The sequence below is a fragment of the Corylus avellana genome, chromosome ca8 (assembly GCF_901000735.1).
Source record: "Corylus avellana chromosome ca8, CavTom2PMs-1.0".
NCBI lineage: Eukaryota > Viridiplantae > Streptophyta > Magnoliopsida > Fagales > Betulaceae > Corylus > Corylus avellana.
In genome coordinates, this window is record NC_081548.1 from 8613759 (window position 1) to 8637312 (window position 23554).

Sequence of the window (23554 nt, forward strand, 5' to 3'; positions counted from 1 at the left end):
GGGATATTTTGCTAAAAAGTCTTTCTAGCTCCTTTGCCATCTCCCATTGTAGAGTTGCTGGAAGACCTCTCCCACTCCTCCTTACCCACCAAGCATTAAGAGATTAAGAGCCTGTTTGAGATTGCGTTTGAGATATAGAACTTTTAAGTCAAAAAGAGTTTTTGGGCAAAAGCTTCATTTTTAAGTTTTTGCTAAAAGTGCGTTTTGGCTATTTTTAGGCTTTTTAGACACTTAGAAGTGCTTTTAATTTTTTTACCAAACGAGTATTTTTTCTTCAAACGGGCTTTTTGAGTGTTAAAAGTACTTTTAGGACTCTCAAACGCAATCCCAAACAGGCTCTAAACCCTCACCACAAAGTTTTCCGTAGAGCATAAAACCATAGAGAGGACTGGTTTTGCTAAAACCATTAGTTAAATGCGTTTATTCCCAAAATTAGGAATGTAAAACCATAATAAATGGGTGAAATTGAAAAAAAATTAAAAGATTGATATAATAAATTGAGAGTTTTTTTTTTTTTTTTAGGTGTAATTGCAAAACCGATGATAATTAAGGAGGCTTCACTTTTATTTTATTTATTGATGGTTGTTAATTACCCGATGATAATAGAAAATTACGAATCTTGGATTTAAGTGCCAATTAATTAATTAATTAATATATATATTTTTTTGTAAGTTGGTGTCAATTAATTGGAATAGAGACTCTAAATAATTAATTGGAAAAATATACAAGTAAAATTGATTAAAAAATCCGATATTGCATTAAGCATAGGAAATTACTATCTGCCCAACATTAGCACAAGCCCAAAACCCTCGCTCATAAACCCTCATCCAAAATCCCTCGCCCTATACCAGTCTCTCTGTTTCTCTTTCGTTCTCTCTCACACACACAATCGAAGCAAAAGCAACGCGGATAGAAGAGCGAACATGGTAAGCGAATGAAAGCGTTATTGGCGATGATTCAACTACGAAGAAGCTCGCTATTGCTCAGCAGTGCGAATACTGTCTCTTGCTCCATTTTCTCAAAACCTTCAACTCCTTCATCTCTTCGGTTCAACTCCTTCATGTCCAAGGTCGCCCTCTCTCTCCCTTCGCTCTTTGTATTACCATTTCATTTGGTTTCTGAGAAACTGAAAGAAAAAAGAAAATTGAAAAAGAACAGCCTGGATAGTAAAAGATTATGTTTCTTGTTTGATTGTATATAACGAATATATGTTCTATTAGAAGGATATGGAATTCAATATTTATTCCGTTTAATTTTTTAGAAAAAAAATGGTTCATTTCATTTCTGGGAAATTTCTGGGAAATGAAGGAAAAGAACAAGTTTTGCAAAATTTCTCGAGTTTTGACGAGTTTCTAGTATTGCTTATCGGAAACCAAAGGCTGCTTGAATTTATGTACGGATTTCCCTGATTTTTATGTGTAAATGCAATGCCGTTATGTCTGATGCTGCAAATAGTTATTGCTGCGTGGTTTGTTTTACAGTTGCAGTACAGGGGGCTTCAGGAGAACCCAAGTGTGCATTTGCCATGTTCTCCATTTGGCATTGGTAATGGGAATAGATACAGAAAATGTTATCAGCTTAAGTTTGATAACCATGGGAAGGCTGGAAAAGATTCTCATATTTTGAGAAGCCCTCTTGGTTCTCGGCGTGCTTTCCACTTAAGACTTGGGTGCCTTAACGATATGGCACCTGCGAATACTGTAATTTATGGATCTCTAAACAGTGGTATTAGAAGGAGTTCAGCTAATAGGAGGTTTTTTTCTCAAGACTTGAGTTTAACAAATAGACATGAAAATGTTGGTCTTAGAGGCAAAGAAGGTGGTGGACGTGCCTTGGGCTTCCAAGCGTTTAATAAGGCAAAAACATTGGCTGCTCACAGCAAAAACAGAGCTGCAAATTCTGATTTTTCAGCCTCTAAAGATGTTGACACGCTGACGACCAGGGAACAACTTGCTGGAGATGGGAAGGAGGATGTGAAGCTGGGATCATCAATTTCAACTTCTCCTGTTAAAAATGATAATCAAAACTCTAAAATTCATAGACAACAGAAGCAGCAGTCAGGAAGCAAGAAAAGCAAGATACGGCAATCTGCTGGTAGTGCTTCAGAAGAAGCGGTTGTAGCAAAAGGGCCTGAAAGCTCTTCTCAGGCAAAGAGGTCCAGTTCTAGCAAAAAGGGCACGGAGTTCTCACAGGCTTCAGAGGTTAGCAACTACTAATTTGTAGAACCATCAAGGTTAAGTCCTTTATTTTATTGCAATATTTTAAGTAACTCTTCCATTTTCCAGAAGAATTCAGTTGGGAACACAAGTGTGGAAGTGCTTGATAGTTCTGCTTCAACAAAACCCCAGTCCAATAAGAAAAGTGGGAACCCTGGTAGAAAGGGGAAATCTTCCAAAGCGGCTAATGAGTCACCAACGCAACAGAATCCACAAAATATAGGCAAAATGATGCGTCAGGGGCAAAGGATGCTGAAACAGCTATATCCGCCCAGTGGGAAGTCTGTTGTGGTGGTGGAGTCAGTTACAAAAGCTAAGGTTATTCAGGGCTACCTTGGTGATATGTATGAAGTCTTGCCTAGCTATGGTCATGTAAGAGACTTGGCTGCAAGATCAGGATCTGTGCGACCTGATGATGATTTTAGCATGGTGTGGGAGGTTCCATCTGCTGCATGGACTCATCTGCAGAGCATCAAAGTTGCTCTAAGTGGGTATGGTTTCACTATCCCCTTCAATCACTTCAAACTAACCTAGAGCAGCAAGTGTTTATGAGACTATAGAAATACACTGGAATATTTATCTATTGTTATACATCATCTTAAGGTTTAATTCTTAAATTTGTGGAGAAGTGTCTTTTGGTGGTCATTTTCATAATAGGTGCCTTTTATTTTGGCTCTTTCTGTTATATATATATATATATAGTCTCATTTTTCTGTTTCTGAATTTTCTTAAACTTGCTGTCTTGTTCCTCAGAGCAGAAAATCTTATCCTTGCATCAGATCCCGATCGTGAAGGAGAGGCTATTGCCTGGCACATCATTGAGATGTTGCAGCAACAGGATTCTTTACGTGAAGATATTGGCATAGCAAGGGTGGTCTTTCATGAAATAACCGAAGCATCCATTAAAAGTGCTCTTCAATCTCCAAGAGAAATTGATGCAAACTTGGTTCATGCTTATCTTGCACGGCGTGCTCTTGATTATTTGATTGGATTTAACATTTCACCGTTATTATGGAGGAAGCTGCCAGGTTGCCAGTCAGCTGGGCGGGTTCAGTCTGCTGCACTCTCTCTTATATGTGACAGGGAAATGGAAATTGATGAATTTAAACCTCAAGAGTATTGGAGTATTGAGCTGCAGATGAACAAAAATGGACCTGGTTCTTTAGTGAATGACTTTTCTTTCCCAGCACACTTGAGCCATTATGATTACAAAAAGTTAAGTCAGTTATCAATCAGTTCTTTTAAAGAGGCAAAGGATATTGAAGAGAGGATTAATTCTGCAAAATTTCAAGTGGTCTCCTCTAAAAGATACAAAATGCGGAAAAACCCTCCTACACCATATATAACATCCACACTTCAGCAGGATGCTGCAAATAAATTACATTTTACTGCAGCATATATAATGAAGGTTTGGGAAAATTCAGTATATCTTTTCCATTTCCATATTACATATTTGTATATAAAATGTTCACTATTATATTTTTCAAATTATTATACTTGGATTACTAATTATTTGTGTTTTAATTCTTTTAATTTTTATAATGGAATATAATCTAATTTCCATACGATAAGGTTATAGAGGAGAGAATATGTTAAGAAAATATTGCATTCATGCATTAAAGTAATGGGTTAAAGTGGACTACCTTAGATTTCTTCATAAACTCCCATCCATAGAAGTATAGACCTAGTATGTGCCAACTAAACTACTGGTTATTTTGTACTTCCATAATCGAATCAGTTACATACTGGTTAAAGCAACTCAGAGGAATCCTGGGGTAAACACCTTCGTTTAAAATGCTACTTCAAAAGCATTGAGCTAATTGGAGGACATGATTAGCTGTGGATTCTTACTTCTAACATTTTATATCAATTATATAGGAATGAAGATGCTCTGGTTTCAAGGCTTCTAACATAGTTTGTTTTGTGCCACTAGAACCCTTATTTTATGCCAAAATGATATGGTAAAATATTAGTAGAACAAAAAGCTAAAACAAGCAGTTTAAAGCTTATAGTTGCAAGTTAATAAGTTACTATAAGGTAGTAAGGTTAAGCTAGTAGCTAAATTAGAAGAATAGTAGTGAACATATGAGGACAATATTGCTCGAGCGTTCACATCTGTTGGTGATAAGTAACAATATTTCATGAGAAGGCATATTACTGATCCTCTGACTTACTTTATCATATGAATGCAGCTTGCACAGAAACTTTATGAGGGGGTTCAATTATCTGATGGTAAGGCAGCAGGTCTAATAACATACACCAGAACAGATGGACTACACGTAGGTATCACTTTGGCTGCATGGATGTTTGTGTATTGTCTGGTTACTTAGTTTAGTGTTTCATTACTTGCCAATGCCCATTGGTGGCTGAATTCGCAAATCTTTATTAATTTTGATTTTGATTTTGTTTTGTTTTGTTTTGTTTTGTTTTGTTTTTGTTTTATTTTATTTGAAGCTTCTGTAACTGCAGCCCTATAAATGTATATATGTAAATATATATTTTGTAGGGTTGCGCCTCTCTGCGCTCTTTGATATGCATTACATTACTTATCAAAATTTTTTTTTTTGTGATGGTCAATGGTTTTTTTTTTTCAATGCAAGTTAACATGTACTGCCATAGTGTGAGTAAGAAAGAGGTTTTAATTTATAACTAGTATTATTAGCAACTTTCTTAAGGATTTGTGGAATGTGGCTTTGGTTTTAGCTTAATTTAATGGATTGGAGTCGTGAGGCAAATTTTCTGGCGAAAAAAGCAGGAAAGACAGCAAAACTTTGTGGAGGCCATCTCTATCCACCTTGATTTTTCCTTAGAGGGTGCTTGTTGTGCCTTCTCTTTTTCCTTGGAATATCTCTGTTAGTTCTTTTAAGAACTGCTTGCCTCCCTGTTTATATATACTCTCTTTCTTTTTGTAGAGCCCTTTCTTTTATTTTCTACAAAACAAAGGTACTTTGAAAATCACAAATCTATTGATGGTAGTGGGTGTTGTAAATTTAGATGGTTGAGGAGGGGGGTCTATGTGAACCTACTTTAGAAAATGTATGTGAGACAATTGATTCTTTATCTTTTTCCCCTATGAAAGTAATGAGGACTTAAATGTTTTTAAGTGATTGACTAATTGTTCTAAAACGAAATTGCAAAATCATTTACTTCTGTTTTGATAGTAGAAGAAAGTTACCACTTTGACTAGTGATGTAGATATGAGAATTGGCTTTACATCTATTTCCTCATTAATTATAACTGCTTTATTATTCTATATAATATTTGAATTGATATTAGTTTCTTAATATGGTCGTGTCGACTTGATGCGCTACACTATTTATTTTTTAAGGAAAAGTACATATAACTTCTTCAAACTATCCCATTGCCATGTTCCCCTCAAACTACTAATTGTGTCAATGTTCTCTCGTTAAACTACCAAAACAATGTCAATGTTCCCCAAGGCCAACAAAAGACAAAAATGACTATATCAAAATTTTAATAAGACAAAAATATTCTTATAAATTCAAAAAAAACGAAAGATTATGAAGAAGATTTTTTTTTTTGAAAAACCAAAATTAATTGTTTAAAAAAAATCAAAGGGCAAACTTTACTCGCCCCTTTTGCAATGTTCCCCCCTAAAGCTTAAAACCTCTCAATTTAGTGTGTTGAACTTTTAATTTTTTTCAATGTCCTCCCTCCATTAGGATTTTCCGTTAAATCCCAATAAATTTCAAGATACCCCTTTTTTTTTAGAAAAAATATTTAATTTTTTTTGCAAAGATTGAGGCATGGTTATTTTTGCAAATACTTAATCTTTGCAATTTTTTTTTTTTTTTTCTCGGAGAGTGAAGAAGAATATAGGTAAGCAGCTGAATAAGAATAAGAAGATGCTGGCCAAGGTTGTGGCGGACACTCCGGTGGTGGGGTTGGAGGGATATTCTGAGGGGGTGCTCGACGCGATGGAATGCACTCCCACTTTGGGATTGACTTTTGAGGGTGACGAGAAAAGACTTTTGAATCTTTTTTCAGTCATTGAAGAGGATTGGTATCGTGTAGAGGGGGTTTATGTTTCAAATTCTAAGGGGAAGAGGAAGTTCAAAAATTTGGAATGCTCCATTAATTTTGAGGCTAATAGATGTGGCTCTAGTAGGGTCAAAGGTAGGGTGGTTTAGGCTTGCCTTGGGAGATTAGGGCTGTTATGGGTGTTGGGTTTCAGGGCTTTTTTAGGTTTCTTTTGGGGTCTAGGGTTCTTTTTTGGCTTTGGTTTTTTGTGGGTTAACGCGGGTTTTCCTTTGTATACTCTTTGTGTACCTAGAGGCACATTGTGCTTTTTTGATATATATATATAACATTACTTATCAAAAAAGAATTTTTTTTTCCCCTAAAACAAATGGGAGTATTTTGGGAAAAGTTAACAGAGGGGTAATGTTGCATACAATTGAAAGATAGATATACTAAATTGAGAGAAATTGAATTTTATGAGGGACATTGCAAAGTGATGACAATTCAGGAGAGCTAAGTGAAGTTAAAAAAAAAAAAAAAAAAAAAAATTTGAAATGATCCCCTTGGTTTTTCATTTTTTGTTTTTGTTTTTTAATTTTAGTTTTTTGTTATAATTTTAAGTTTTTTTTTTTTTTTTTTTTTTACGAATGGTATTTTTGTCATTGTGGGGACATTGACAATAAAGTGGTAGTTTGAGGGGGGTATGTATACTTTTTCCTATTTTTTATATGGCTGCATGTGCTCAATAGAGCTCCATGTTTGGCTAATATTGTCAAATTCTGTTGTGAAGATGATCCTTTTGTGATATCTAACAAGATGCCTTTTATTTTCTCTATCAGTTGTCTGATGAAACTGTTAGGGACATACGCTCAATGGTCGCTGACAGGTGACTTATATAGTTCCCCCCATTTACATCTTTTTTTTTTTTTTTGGGATATTTTTCATTTTAGTTTATATGCTGCATAGGCTTGTTGATGCACATGTGCAACCGAAAATATTTACTTGTTCTATAATGGCACAATTATACTATGCTATGGATGTCGTTAATCTGGATGTTTTACACGTTTATGGCTTACAAAATTACATTGTCATGGTCTGGAACTGGTGGGAAATGTTTACTATTATTGAAAGGCCATGCTGGTTTACAATCATTGAAAAGCCAAGCTTGCTAATGATGGTACGTGATGGCAGTGCAGTTAAATGTTGCTTATTGTTGGGAAGAAATAAACTTTGTGGAAAGAATGGCAATTTCATTTTTATCAAGGCACAAAAATGTCATCTTATTAATATTGGCTTGACCTGCTCCCCTTCCCTTTTCCTCTTATGCTGCTATTTTATGCTGAAATTATTTTTCCTTATGCAGTGAAATCTCTTGTTTTTCCTTCATTTAATATGAAAAACATACTTTATGTAGGTACGGAGAACAGTATGCATCAGGAAATGTACGCAAATATTTTAAGAAGGTGAAGAATGCTCAAGAGGCCCATGAAGCAATTAGACCCACTGATATTCGGAGGTTACCATGTAAATAAATAGATATTCAGGCTTTATGTTAACTTTATCTTATTGGTTTTTAATCCGAATCATATAATGAAAATTTAATGTTTTTAATGTTACCTTCTGATGGACTTCTACAGCCACTTAACTGTAGAATTTTCTCTCATTGGCTTTCAGCAATGCTTGTTGGAGTACTTGATGAAGATTCCTTGAAGTTATACACTCTTATTTGGTCTCGGACAGTGGCATGCCAAATGGAACCTCTTACCATAGAGCAGGTTAGAATGTAGATTTCTTTTTGAAGTATACACATTCTTTCCCTCATTAAAGTGAGTTAAGCTAGATTTTCTTGAATTGCATTATCTCTGACTGGCCTTGTTTGTTTTCAATTATGTCTTGTTTATCCTTTTCTAATTATTATGCAGTTACAATCATCTGCTGCCTAACATTTCTCTTTTAATCAAACCAGATGCAACTAGATGCTGCAAATGCTGATGAGTCCATTGTTTTGCGATCTGCATCCTCAAGAGTTGATTTTCTTGGATATCAAGCAGTTTTTGAGGTATGGGCTATAGTACCATCTTGAGGATGGTCTGCATGGTAATATTCCTACAATGGTGTAAATGTGTATTGGTATAATCTATCATATTATGTCCTACTAGTTGATTCCATTAAAGTGATTTGCCCTTTTTGGTTACTTTTTGACAGTTGCACATTAGTGGGTCATAGTACCTGTGTAGAAACATTTTATTCTTTTTTCTCTTTGTTTTATGAATGGACCTTGTAAGATTTGTCCATTTTGTATTGCTGTCTATATTATGAAATTAATATTTCTTTTTATAATTAAGAAATGACAAATAACGTTAAGAAGATTAAGAAACAGAAGGAAGGACAAGGAAAATGACCGGCTACACTTTATATTCTGAAGTTTATCAATTAAGGTTATAACTCTTGTTTGTGCAGATATTCATATGATGCATCTAGCATTGAATGTTGCATTAATTATCTGCAGTAATCGCTTTTTATATTTTCATGTTTTCCCAGTAGGTGAAATTAGGATGATGAAATCCTAGAATTGAGATTTATTTCTGCATGACTTGGGCTAGTGGACACAAATGAATACTACATATATATTTGCGCACAAGTGTCTGTGAGTGCTAATTGACAAAAAAATGTACAACTGAAGCGATATTTCATGTTGATTATAACTCAAAGGAGCTCAGGCATCCTGAAACGGAAAAGGAAAGGATCTGTTTGAAGATTATGAGGGACTTCCTAACAGATAATGTCCTGCAATATCCCTGTTCCTACTCAGATCCAGTTGGCCTAGGTTTGAAGACTAGTCTTCTGCTGCCACTGTGTTTCTCTATTGGTCCTAACAATGGATTGTTTACTTTTGAGTCTTTTGTTGGAGTCCACCTGTGTTGAGTTGCGCTGCCATGCCACTCTTCCATTTGATATAATTATGTGTAATTCATACAATTGGAAATTCTTGAGCAATTCAAGACTGATTGTGCTCATTGTTCTTAAGTTGTAATTTTAAATTCTGTTATTGTGAGAATTGTTTCTTTCCCCATCTTTTCCAGTGGTGTATGCCTTTGATTGGGACTTTGACACGTCTGAGGGTATGTATGTTTGCATGAGTTTTTATTGGCTAATCCTGATTAATCTGTATAATAAGAGGCTGATATTAACTTTTTATTGCTATCTTGTCTCTTTTAGCTGTCATTTCTTCTTCTTGATCTGAAAGTTGCATCACCTTTCTGTCTTATTTGGTTGACTTGCATGTGATTTAGTAATGCTTCATTTTTAAATTGGCACTTTGTCTACTCTTTTATTTTTGTAGGATGTGGAAACTGAAGCAATCCGGAGTAAAGAAAATAAACAGGATGATCGCAAAGAGGCTTTTGGGATTCTTGAATTATTGAAGGTAGTTATTTTCATATAATATTTCTTGTTTACATGAAAGAAAGCATCTTTCTCTATAGGAAAGAATCTTCTTGTAATTAAACATTTTATAGCTTTTGATGAGGCACGCCACAAATTTTGTTGGATCACCTGGCCATTGTTTGACTTTTCTATGGTTTTGTATCAAAGTCTGTCTTGAATTTATTCAGATGTTAATAGTTATATATACATGTTCTCTGGGGTGTGCTTTATTAACTTATTTATTTTGTAGCGAGGAGATCCATTGTATCTTGGTAAAGTGGAACTCAAGCAGCATTATACCCAGCCTTCAGCGCGCTACTCTGAGGGAGCATTGGTACATTATCAGCACCATTATTTATAGCAATAACATTTTATTACAATATTTTTTTTTACCCTATGAATGTAACATTCCCTTCCCATAGCAAGGCGATATTATGCATGCTTAAATAAGAAACACGAGGATATAAAAATTCTATAAACTGAAAAATCAAAGCGAAGCAAACATCTCATAACAAATAAAAGCTTGAACCATTTTACTACTGATGTTAAAACTCATTCCATAAAACTTAACCTCTAAACCGTTGGTCAACATGGAAATCATGTTGGAACAAAGACAAACTAATGTGTTACATGCACTTGTTCAAATCCTCTTCTAGAGGAAGGCTTCTGACTTTAATTTTCCTTGGCCTGTAGAACCATCCATGACATCATCTGGGTTGTTTTAAAATATAAAAACAAAGGCCGAGTTGAATACTTAGTAAAACGATACATCATACAGTAAAGGGAGTTGGAAACAATTTTCTTTTTCAAAACATCCAAAAAGTTATTGAAGAGGAGCAGACTCTGGCTATTTTGACAACTATTGAAGAGGAACATTGTCTCAAGGAATTGGCTTCTCTCTCTAATCTTGGTTTTAGAGGCAATAGGGAGCTAAGAAATTTGGAGTGCTCCATCAATTATGATGTCAGAGGCGAGTGTTCAGGTCGTGGTCAAGGCAAGGGTCATATCTTTTAGTATTGTGTGCAGTTTTTGGGGGGGTGTCTTCTTGTGGGGCTTCAATGTTTATGTGGGACGTTAGGGTGGTGGAGCAGTGAGCCGTTTGTGCGGGTGAATTGTTCTTGCCTTGGTGTTTTGGGGTGCTTGTTCTTCTAGTTAGGTGTTTCCTTCTATATACTTCTTGTGTAGTTAGGGGCGCCTTATGCTTTTAATAAAATTGTTTGATTACTTATAAAACAAAAATCCAAAAAGTTTTTTGATAAGTATTTTTCAAAACATCCAAAAAGTACAAGTAAACACATTCACACATATCATAAATATTATTTTTCCCTTAGTTTCTTGAATGGCCAACACACAATTACGCCATGTGTGTAAGGGATGGCAATTACAAGGATCCCGACTCAGCTCCCATGGCCATAGGTGGAGCTGCGTTTAGGATATGAACATTATATGATAAATGATGGTGCACTCAAGTGAGCCATTCCCGGCAGACCATACAAGATGGCTGCCCTGCTCATTAGCTCCAGTACCATTGCACATCATTTGACATGGCCAAGGAAACAATTTAAACCTTTTCTTGCAGCATTGTTTTCCCCTTTTTTTTTTTTTTCATTTAGTTTCATCAAGCATCACAACATAATTGTAACATCTTTGCATGGCAGAAGCACGCACATAAAATCATTTACATTTAAAACCCTTATCAAACACATTAGATACATAAAAGGGGCTACCAAATAAAGGCTAACATTATAGCCTATACCTTGAAAACAATTGTAAGAAAAGGTATGATTATATCTACTTACCTCGTTCCTTAGCTTCAAGAATTCAACACACTTCACTTAGCAACCTAAGCAAACTATGTTTTACTTTGATCTAGTTTGTAGTTTGTAGATCTAGTTTGTAGGGGCAAACTAGATCTATTTTGTACTTTGATCTGTAGCCTACACAGAAGATATAATTTTTATTTAGGTTTTACTTTGGTGTTATGTTTTTATTTAATTTTTATGAATTGATTCATATTATAATTCAATAAAAGGAATGTGTCTTAAGTTATGTTAGGTAAGTTAATACAGTTATGTTTTTTTTTCTTGATAAGTAATGAAACAATCTCATAAAAGGCGTAAGGTACACTGAGAGTATACAAAAAGAGCCACCTAGCTAGAAGGGGCAAAACGAACAAGGAAATCACTAAAACTAATTGATAGAGGAGACACAAACGGTGTCTTTTGATTAAATGGGCGTTGCTTTTTCTTCAATGTTTACAAAAGTTCTGTATCATGTCTTTGCTTTTTTATTATCTTTTTGTTTTTTTTTTTTAACCCATCTACCCTGGTGATTACAGTTTTATGGGCGTCTCTATCTTATTGAATCTTGAGGGTAGCTTGAGCACAGTTTTAGTGCCGTTTTCTTAAATGAGCTGAGCATGAGCAATACTAAGGTTCTTGAAAACTTTCACTTTGATTGGTTTTTGATGATTAACTGGTTTGTGTCTTCAGAAAGGACACGGTTTAAAAAAAAAAAAACAATTTTACTTACATGCATCAATGGTTACCCATTTTGTACACGATGATGTCAATTTCGTGATTTTCTGCAATAGGCCTTTCTGTACTTGTTACAGTTGGTTTTAACTTTAAAATCTATTCCATGGAATCATCTAAACCGTAAGTGGCTTGTATCATATTGGGTCTGCGATAGAACTGAAGCCAGATGGATAATCTCAAGTTCAAGCCAGGCTTGAATGAAGATACATTCTTACTGAGCCAACCTCAAAACAACTTTTAACTTTCATGGCTTTGAGTCATTTGCAGCCTTATGCAAACTCACCCTTGGAAACAGTGATGGTCTTGTCTATGTAATAGATCTATTTGTATTTTTTGAAATATTTGAAAGACATTTCATGTATAATTAAGCTTCACAACAGCCTTATTGTTGGTTTTGCTGATTTACGCTGCCAAAAGGTGTACTTATGAAATGTGATGATTTATTAGCTTGAATGCAAACTGGCCCACTGATACACACAGCTTTTTCTGTGTGTCGAAGTAACAAGGTGGGTGGGTGGGTGTGTTTGGGGAGGGTTGGCTTTCATCTTTGCTCTCTAACCTTTGCTATCTTGAAATTTGTAGGTTAAGAAGCTAGAGGAGCTTGGCATTGGAAGACCTTCGACATATGCAAGCATCCTGAAAGTATTAAAGGTAAGTAGTTTCGTGCAAATGGTCAGATTTTTAAATTTATTCTTCTTACAAGTGTATAATGTAGTTGAAGTGTCAAATCGGTATGTATTTGCATATGTTCTTGGGTTGTGTACCGTTATTGTGCCCTTCTATATTGGGCTCTAGTGGGTGACACTCCTTTCCAAGGGGATAGAAATTTGCTACAAACTAGTTTGTAGTTAATTCATACAAACCCATCTAATAAAGTGACATATGTCCCATAACTAGTAAAAAAATATGTGAGAAGTACATGTTATTAAAAAAACATGTACTTCTCACATGTTAAGGGACACATGTCACTTTATTAGATGAGTTTGTATGAATTAGCTACAAATCAGTTTGTAGCAAATTTTTGTCATTTCCAAGGGCCTCCTGACCTTTTTATTTTCCTTTTCATTTTTCACGAAGTTTTTTTTTTTTTTTTTGTTAATATTTTTTCTATTAACTAGAAATGCATCATTTGAATTTATACTTTACAAAATATGCTTATGAAATACTGCGTACGATTATTTCAATATTTAGGGAGGAATCTTTATTTGCTCCACTTTTCACTTCTTCACCATTTTGTGAGTGAAAGGGTCATTTGCAAGTACAAGATAGTAGTCATTCTTTCAAAATGTGCGCAAAGCTATTGCGTAATGAATATATTTCTAGTATTTATCGTATTATGCTTTCATTAACTGTTGACATTTTTGTAAGGCTGCAAATTTATGAACATGTGCTTGTTGTCTGCAATTTGTGGAAAACTTACCAGTCTCATTTGTAATTTTTCTCATTTTTTTGTTGTCTTTTGACTTACAATATCTCTATTTCTAATTTATCTGTGTCACAGGATAGAAACTACGTGACTATGAAAAGTCGTGTATTGCATCCAGAATTTCGTGGTCGCATGGTATGTTCTGGAGTTGCCACTGAATGCCTTTATTATGTTATTCTTTCAACCATCTGATGGAGATTAAAATGCTAAACCTTAGCTTTTATCACTAGAACAGTTTAATACTAGTGTCATTTGTCTAAAAAGACTAATTTTACCTGGGATGCATCGAATTGAGAAATACTATATCTAAATGATTTGAGTTTGTCAGTGGTGTCATAGATGCAGGTCTGATTTCAGTTCATACCTACCTATCCAAAAAAGTTCTATTGAGGCTGTTCTTATCATTATACTTTGATAGTCATGGTAATCTCAGGATTCTAAATATTCAAATTTCGAGATTCCTTGATTTTATATTTTCCTTTTCTTTAGTGAATTGGAATAGTTGTAAACCTTAGTTTATGAGATTGCTAAAAAGAAGTTGACAAAGTAACTTATATGGGATGAAAGTGATCTTCCGGTTTTTTCAGACTTAAACTCTGCACTTCGGGTACAAATTCAAAAGAGAGGAAAGAAGTTGTTGGGTTTGGTGTTTCAGAAAGTTAATAACAACATTCCTCTAGAAGCAGTTTCCCCTAAAAAGACGAGGTGCTGCCTAAAGTATGGAAGCTGTCCTTATCAGCAAACAGGACAATCTGATTCCTCTTATGAAAAACTTGAAGCTTTGTTGGTCTGGTCCAATTGAAGTGTTGAGATAAATTATATGGATCATTCACACTTTAGAGAGGACAACTGGTTGGGTGAGGGATAGGTCTCTGTTTGGTTTAGGGCTGCTCTTTGCGTCAATATTGCCAAACAGGGAGATCTTAGCAATAGCATAACAAAAAATAGCTTTGATCTACTACTTCTTGGTATTGTTCAACACGACTTGTTACTTCTTATAAGTGTGTATATGGAGATTTGTAGGCGTGTGTAGTTAAACACCAACTTCTTCAAATCGGGCAAGCCATTGTCATGGTCGTCAAAACTTCGAGCATTCCGCTATTGCCAAATACACCACATCACACACAATGGAACCATCTGCCATATGTGCAATGCAAGACGGTTGCCCAACTGTCTCCACCAACTTCCCAAACACTCACTCACCCTTTGAGGCATAACCCAATCAACACCAAAAGGCTGTAGAAGTGGACTCCATATCTCTGTTGCAACCTCACAATGCAGGAATAAATAGTTGATCGATTCTCCACAATGCTTACACATACAACACCACTCAAGCACTATAATATTCCTCTTACGTAAGTTATCCAATGTTAATATTTTCCCTAGAGCCGCTGCCCACACAAAGAAAGCCACTCTCAGGGTAGCCTTAACTTTCCAAATACTCCTCCATGGGCAAGTAGACAATACTTGATAGTAAGACTTCACTGCAAATGTCTTCCTTTTTCGATGGAACCCAATAAATTGTATCCTCACATCCATACCTAACTTTTTGGGAGTATAATAACTCAAAGAATTGAGAGACCACGCCCACTTCCCAATCATGCACAGGGCGAATAAACGACACATTCGAATGAAATAATACCATTTTGAAACTGCATATTCTCTGCCACCCACTCATCCTTACCACCAGCAATAGTGAACAACACTGGAAAAAGGATCTTCAATGGTAGTTCCTCACACCACACATCATGCCAAAACAAAACTTTAGAACCATCACCTACCTCATAATGACATGATGCGCAAAATCATCCCACCCCTTCCTAATACATTTCCGCACTCCCACTCCATAGGGTCCCCCTACCTCCTTGGAACACCTTGTGAGTCTTGTGAGTGGGGTTTATAAGATTATTTCCTAAATTCTTGCCAATAGGTTGGGAAGGGTTGTGGAGAAGATTATTTCGAAATATTAGGATGCTTTGTTTGAGGAAGGCAAATCCTTGATTCCTTTCTCATTGCAAACGAATGTTTGGATAGTATAATCATATATGGTGAGCTAGGGGTACTTTGCAAACTAGACATTCAGAAGGGATATGATCATGTCAATTGAGATTTCCTACTTGTTGAGGAGGTGCGGTTTTGGGGAGAAATGACACTCTTGGATAGCACATTGTATTTCTTCAGTGCGTTTTTCCATTTTGGTGGACTCAATTTCTTTAGTAGCTCCCATGGTTTGAGACAATGTGATCCTTTATCGCTATTTCTCTTTGTTATTGTAATGGAGGCTTTAAATAGAATGCTTTCTGCCAATCTTAATGGGGGCCTTCTCTTAGGATTTTTCGTGGGGTCTAGGCACTCTGGTGTGGTTAACATCTCACATCTTTTGTTTGTGGATGACCCTTTTGTTTTTTGTGGGGCTAAGCTTGATCATCTTTGCTTTCTGCGTGCTTTATTTTTATGCTTTGAAGATAAATCTTGCTAAGTCAGAATTGGTTCTAGGGGTAATGTGAAGAATGTGGATGGGTTGGGGGGAATTTTGGGCAGTGATGTTTCTTCTTTTCATTTGAAGTAGCTTGGTCTTATGTTGGAGGCCTCCTATAATGCCAAGTATATTTGGGATGGGATTATTGAAAAGATAGAGTATCGGTTGACTAGTTGGAAAAAAATGTACTTGCCTTAGGTGGTAGGATTTCCCTCATTAAGAGCACACTTTTCAATTTACCAACGTATTTCTTGTCCCTCTTTCCTCTCCTTGTGGGTGTTGCTAATGACATAGAAAAGCTTTGTCGAGATTTCTTATGGAGCGAGATCGGAGAAAAGTTCAAATTTCACTTAGTAAGTTGGTCCAAGGTTTGTTCGGGTTTGGAACTTGCTGATGTTTAATTGTACCCTTTTAGGGAAATGGTTTTGGTGTTGGGCATGAGAGAGAGGCATGGTGGAGAGTTATAGTTAGCTCTAAATTTGGCAGTTTGTATGGTGGGTGGTGTTCTAATGAACCACTTGGGTTGTATGGGGTGAGGTTATAGAAAAATATCAGGCAAAGTTGGGGTCGTTTGCAAGTCACACCAGATTTGAGGTAGGAGATGGTGCCAAGATTAGTTTTTGGCATGATTTGTGTTGTGGGAACAAGGCCCTTGGGGAGGCTTTACCATATTTATTTGGTATTACTTGCATTAAGGATGCTTCCGTAGAGGCTCACTTGGAGCTTTCTAGCGGTTCCAATTTGTAGAATATAGGCTTTGCTAGAGCGGCTCATCATTGGGAGGTGGATGTCTTTGCCTCTTTTTTTAATTTTTTATACTCGGTTAGACTAAGATGGGGAAGGTGAAGACAAGTTATGGTGGACCCCCTCTTTTTATTGTTGTTCATTGTTAGGTCCTTCTACAATGTCCTTCAGTGACATTCCTTTTCCTTGGAAGAGTATTTGGCAAACCTAGGTTTCATTGAGAACGCCTTTTTTTGCTTGGTAGGTGGCCATAGGAAAGATTTTTACCATGGACAATCTTAGGAAGATGCATGTCATTGTGGTTGATTGGTGTTGTATTTGAAACTTTTATTCTCTTTTTACTTAGTCAGTTGCGTTTTAGCTCTTTTGGTGATTAATTTTAATGATTTTGTATACTTCTTTCTACTCTCATTTAGGCGTTTCTCTTATATACTTCCTGTATACCTGGGTTGCACTTTTAATGATATTTTGAATACCTGTATATAGAAAAAGTAGTGGGGAGCATGTGGACCATCTTTTTCTCCATTGTGAGGTACCTTGTGCATTATTGAGCGTGTTTTTCAGTCATTTTGGGCTTTCTTGGTTTATGCCTAAAAGAGTAGCTGATTTGTATGTTTGTTGGTGGACTGGTGGTAGCATTCAGAGTGTTGCTGCGTGGAAAATAATGTCTTGTGGTATTTTTGGAGGGAACGCAATGATAGATGTTTTTAGGACCGCGAGAGGACGTTGGCGGAGCTTATGTCCTTATTTTTTAATACTTTGTATACTTGTTCTCTTTTCTTCTTATGACCAAGAGCTTTGTATACTTGTTTTTAGGACTGAGAGCTTACGTTTTTATGGTTTCCTTATTCTCTTTTCTTCTTCTAGTTATGTGTTTTTCTTGTATACTTTCTGAGTACCTGGGTTACGCCTTTCACTTTTAATAATATTTTGATTACTTATTAAAAAAAATGTTGTTACTTCTTTTCAACTACTCCTGGCCTAATCCCTAAGTGTTTAGGCTTTTTTCCAATGACTGGCATCTACTCATGATCTGTTCAATAACTTCCCACACCTGTCTCTTGGGGGAGGTCTGGTTTGTGCCCACAAAATTCCAAACCATATCAATCCCTAGTTAGTTTAATGGGGCTTGAAGCACATGATGTAGATTCCCAAGTGCTTCCGGCTATCTTGCTGCCGTGAAAACTTTATGTAGTCCCTTTCATACTTCCATACTTGCATCTCATTTGTCATTATTGAAAGACAATCATTAGTCTACATATCCACAAGAAATTAAGAAGTGTATCTTGCTTTTTATTCTTTTGGAGCGCCTGTTCTGGATTTGTTTCTTTTGTTGCCATCTTGATCAACAGTTCCTATTTATAGTAACCCTTACTAATTACTGTCTTCTTGAATTACTATTGGAAGATTTTTGATTTCCTCTCCTTGTCAATAATCTGTTTTCGTTTGATTATATCTAGGTGTCGGCATTTCTTTGTCACCATTTTTCTGAGGTCACAGATTACAGTTTTACTGCTGATATGGAGACTGAGGTAGTTCAATTTAACTTTTTGGTTGCATATATTGTTTGTGGTCATTACCTTCTTTAGTTTGGTTATTTAGCTGATGTTGCTACGTGAATTTTCCAACATACTAGTCTCCTTTGCAAAGTGATATTATGTATGTGCAATCATTAGTTATTTGATGCACTTGCCTTATACCTTATCCTGTATCACATAAACTTATTCAGAATTGAATAACTTGTCAACCATGATCCACTTTTCTGTTCTTTTGGTATTGATTTCTTTAACAATTGCTTCAGCTTGATAATGTTTCTGCTGGATTAACCGAATGGAAAGGCCTTCTCAAAGATTATTGGACACGATTCAGCTCATACTGTGAGTGTGCTACTAGTGTCCATATTCATCAGGTACAAATTGCTTTCTTTGGTGTAAGGATATGAGTGCTTTGTCCTCATGATAGTTATAAGTTTGCCTAAAGTTCCGGAGCTTTCAATGACTAAGGTTCTATGATATTTGCAGGTGGAGAAAATGTTAGAGAAAAAATTTGGGGATTTCTTATTTGATTCTCTTCCTGACAAAAGCAGGACATGTCCAAGGTATGTATCTGGCTGCATGCTTCCTTTTCTATGTTGTAATTGCAAATTGAAATGTACAGTAATTGAATGGAGAAGTGACTTCTATTTGAAGTGAGTAATCCTTTATTGTCTTTTTTAGGCAAATACAACTCACAAACTCATGTCAGATTGAATCTCTGACCTCACTCTCCACCCTTTGTTTATGGGGGGAGGAGATGTCATTTGTCCAAAGACAACAAAGGATTATACAACTTGATACATGGATGCAACAGTTGGAATTTTTTTCCATGCTGATGTTATAGTTCACTAATACGATTTCATAAACTTTTTGCTGTTATGGTTGTTATTGCAGTTCATCTTGAATCTAATATGATGCTTTAATAGTTTGTTTTATAATCTGCTTACAGATATTTGTTTTTAATATCTTCAACCGTTATTGCCTTACTGTAATCTTCATCTGGACATGTTTCAGTTGTATGGAGGGCACTTTGATTTTCAAAGTAAGTAGGTTTGGTTCTGGCTATTTTATAGGATGTGATCAACACCCAAAGTGCAAGTGAGTATGAAACAGCATGGTGAAAGTTCTTTGTGTTTTATGCATAAAGGTTCTGCTTGATATATATTCTTCGCTGAAATCCATGCTGGTGTTAAAGGGTGTCTTAGTAGTGACTGCCAAGTTTCCTTATTGATTAACTATCCTTCATTTGGTTGCTATGAGCAGGTATATTGCCAAGACATTATATGGTGACGATGATGAAGAAGTCAACTCTCAAAGCAACAGTGTAGAGGAGCCAAAACTGCTGGGCATTAATCCAGGTTCCACTGAAAAGGTTTGCATTAAATATTGGTCTTGGACTTGTTGAATGTGATCAGTGGACGTTTAATTTTGTTTTGGTGCATTGTTTCGGTTCTCCTTTAAATTGACTATAAGTTCTCTTCTTTCAGGTTCTTTTAAAGAATGGTCCTTATGGAATCTATGTACAGCTTGGTGAAGACAGGAAGGGATACTTGCCTAAAAGAGCCTCTGCTTCCCATGTATGTAACATCATCTTTTGTCAACATGTCAGGACCAAAATTCCTCTCTTTTTTAATTTTTTATTTATTTTTTACAATATTTTGCGTTGATATTGATCCTAGAGATGTTATCATTGCATCTTTCATGTTTAAAGCAATTATCATTATCCCCTTCAGTTATGGGTACCACGTGTTCCTCTTGTCATGTCGTGTGACAAATATCATATATCTTGTTAATAAATGCTTATTGTATTTATTATGGCTGCTCTTTGTTTGCTATTGTAATCTGAATAATTACTAGGGGGAATACAATTACTGCAACTTGTCATTCCCTCCTGGGATGATTTGCATGCTGTTTAATAGACATTGCCTTCCTGGTCCATCCACATCGAATTTTTGGTGGTCCATTGCCCTTGTTCAACTAATTTTCCCTCTTAAAGCCACATTTTTCCTTTTATTCATCTCCGTCTCCCCTTTCTTTCCACTTCTACCCATATTCATATGGTTGTTACTTTTTTTTTTTTTTTTTTTTCAGAATCCTTTACGTTCTGGAGAATTCCATTAGGCATATATATATATACACACAGCACACACACGTAAGGATTCAATGTCAGCTTCACCGTAGTTGTATACATTCAATACCCACTTCAGTGACCTTGCTTTCTTTGCCTGATTTTGTCAGTAGGTTCTTTTCTATGAATCTGTTGTTCAGCTCCCAACTTTAATTAAATGGTCTCAACCATGGTAAAACTGAGTGTTAATGGTCCTCTTAATTAGCTGTTTTTGGTATCCAATACCACTGCTTTTGTCCTTTTTGTTTCCCCAGTTTTCCCTGTGCAGTACACGTAATCCAAACTTTTAAATGGATTTTATAAACTTTAAAGTTCGAAAAAGGCTAAAAGTTGTTCTTTTCAGATAAAGGATGTGGACTCTATTACCCTTGAAGATGCTCTTGAGCTACTGCGCTACCCTTTGCCGTTGGTATACTTTTCATTCTCTAAGTTGAGTTTTGTTTCATTTATTTCTTATTGCCGGACTAATTCGTTTCAACTTCTTCTCAGGGAAACCATCCTAAGGATGGCCAACCGGTGATATTAAAGCTTGCAAAGCTTGGATTTTCGATTAAACATCGCCGTACAAATGCTCCAGTTCCCAAGGTATACTTATATTTGTTTAGCATTTTGCTGTTATGTCTTAGGGATTAGGCAAAACTGTTTAATAAGTTTAGTATCTCCTTCTCAATTTCTGTCTCCATGTAGTTAAAAGGATTGTTACTAGTTTATGTTATGGTTATTGGAGATGACATGATCTAAGGCTCCAATGTATATATCTGAATTGTGAAAGGTGGATCTAGCATTGAAAAAATCATACCCTGCATAAAATTATGTCAAGGCATTTGGCAAATTTGGTTAAGATGAGAAACAAAAGTTTACATCTTGGATCTGGATAATTTAGAAATCAGATAAAAGCTTGACAAAGTGAGCAAAATTTTGTTAACTTACAAGTGAGACATTATCTATTGAATCTATTTTTGTTTAGCTTACAATTGCATCACTTTATTCAAAAACTTGTTACTTACGATATGGTTGGTCTATTTGTGTTTGAATGTCATGGTTATACTTAGTAACGTAGTAAACTTTACATGGCTGTTTATATGCATTAGAGCCCAGTCATATCAGTGGATGGAACTCTTTAGTTGACCAGATACATGGAAAATTACCTAGAACGAAAGAAAAAAGTTCTAGAACTTGTTGCAGAAAGGAGTCCATCATATGGCTTACTATGAGCCTTCCCGTTGATATACATGTCTATGGTGTGGATTCAATAAATTTCTTAGTTAATTTATGAGAGGACATATGAGCCTTAATAACAAAATGTACGGTCCGTACTCTTTAGAAGTGGTTAGACATGCTTTTCAAAATACTCTCTCTAGAATGTTGATCTATTATCTTTTTGGTGCATTTTCTACTTCAACCTTGATATTCTGGTGACAGGCCCGCATTTGGTGCCTTGGAATAATGCTTAAAAAATATTAGGACAACTTCTAGCATTGCTCCTTGCTGTAACTAATTCAACAGATTGGTACGAGTTATGCTCAAATGATTATGAAACAACAGGGGCGCCCCATTCTCCCTTTATCCTCCTCTGTGCCCACATTTGTGGGCATAGATCCTTTTAATGTAGGCCAAGTTATGTGGATAACGAGAGGAGCAGCAGCAACAGGATAGATAGATGGCATCTATATAGAAAAACATTTTGTTATAGCAGGTACATGTATAACATATACAAATAAAACAATTATAGAGATGACTTTTTGGTAGAAAGACCCTACTTTGTAATATGCACTGGACTAGATATTAGTTGTATCGGGGCCAATGTAGCCACCAACAGGGTCAGATGACAAAGTGTACTGGGAGAAGGAACTGATGCACCCAAGCTGGGGAATAATTTGCTGAATCTTTCATGTATATGAACACCGTTTGCACAATTTGCTTGGCAGCAAAATGTTGTAGTGTTGTAACAGACGTAGTGAAATTGCAAGCTATGTTTAATAGTAAGTGAATTTTACTGCTATTTAATTTGTCGATTCTGCTCAAGTTAGGTTGATATTGCATTGTAGCTTGTTAGATGGGTTGTTTCTATTTATAAGCTCAATTTAATGTTCATCTGCTCTGCTCTCTCTCTCTTCCTAATTGCACCGAGTAAAATGAGTTAATTACATATTTAGCTTGCTGACAGAAACAGGGGTACCATGTACTGAGGGTGTTTTTTTTCCTCATGTACAGAGTGTCTTTTTGTTTGTTTATATCTTCTTATTATGAGCTTAAAACTGAAAACTTTAGGTCAAGGCTTACACAAGTTGATTTCCATTTTCAATATAATGGATTGTGTTCGAAAATGTTTGCAGAATCTGAAGCCAAATGACATCACCCTTGAGAAAGCATTGGAGCTCTTGTCGGGTAAAGATGTAAAAAGATGTGGCCGACCTAAGAACAAACCGAAGCTTGAAGAAGCTATTGAAGCCATGTAGCCTTGGTAAATAGTAGTAGAGAGTGCAAGTTCTTTGATGGCTAACTACTTTATATGAATGCTAAATGGTGGCAACTTATCCCTTTCATCACAAGACTTGATCAAAGGAAGAGCATCAATTTCCGGCATCTGGAGATTCTTTCGCACATCAAGAGCGGCATACGCATACGCATATGCATACGCGACAGTAGTCAATTTTGTTGTAGATTATGTCATTTATTGTACATCTTTTTGGTGCCATTTCTCAGTTATGCAAGGCCAATTTTTGATCAGTCATACAATGCTTATTATAATGGCTATATAAAAGTTATATGAGGCCTGCGATTGTTAAATTTTATGAACAGTTGACTTTAATAGAATTCTTCTCATGATATTTGTGTGTGTGTGTCTTTTTTAACTAGTTAGAATTGGTCTGTGCTTGACTGTTTATTGATATACGTACAACTTGTGAAATTATAGAGATGATTGAGAATATGCAACTGTCATTTATTTGGAATATGGGAAAATCATCAGATCCAGATCCAGGAGCAATGATGTGCTTCATCTATTTGTTTTTCTCTTTAATAGCATCTTTTCTCTGATCCTGAAATTTTATATGGAACACATTTATCATAGGTCTTTGTC

General features: G+C 35.8%; 1 protein-coding gene across 2 annotated transcripts; it reads left to right on the forward strand.

Annotated features, from left to right (window-relative positions):
* Window positions 1-812: 812 nt before the first annotated feature.
* On the forward strand, window positions 813-23392 carry LOC132190087 (uncharacterized). 2 transcript variants are annotated; one of them, XM_059604967.1, is made up of 22 exons: window positions 813-1069; window positions 1482-2201; window positions 2286-2707; window positions 2970-3624; window positions 4409-4495; window positions 7037-7083; window positions 7612-7721; window positions 7872-7972; window positions 8164-8256; window positions 9541-9624; window positions 9874-9957; window positions 12743-12811; window positions 13662-13721; window positions 18270-18341; window positions 18611-18718; window positions 18831-18907; window positions 19359-19442; window positions 19608-19716; window positions 19832-19921; window positions 20816-20881; window positions 20962-21057; window positions 22809-23392. In XM_059604967.1, the coding sequence occupies exons 1-22, from the start codon at window positions 935-937 to the stop codon at window positions 22929-22931; spliced, it is 3492 nt and encodes a 1163-aa protein (XP_059460950.1). In that variant the 5' UTR covers window positions 813-934; the 3' UTR covers window positions 22932-23392. The 2 variants fall into 2 exon arrangements, with proteins under 2 accessions (XP_059460950.1, XP_059460951.1); XM_059604968.1 differs by having other exon boundaries at window positions 2289-2707.
* The last annotated feature ends 162 nt before the right edge of the window (window positions 23393-23554 follow it).

Coding starts and splice junctions, on each gene's coding strand:
- LOC132190087 (XM_059604967.1), top strand. CDS start 935: ATGAAAGCGTTATTGGCGATGATTCAACTACGAAGAAGCTCGCTATTG. Junction 9,625..9,873: donor GGATTCTTGAATTATTGAAG/GTAGTTATTTTC, acceptor TTTATTTTGTAG/CGAGGAGATCCATTGTATCT. Junction 18,719..18,830: donor CTAGTGTCCATATTCATCAG/GTACAAATTGCT, acceptor TGATATTTGCAG/GTGGAGAAAATGTTAGAGAA.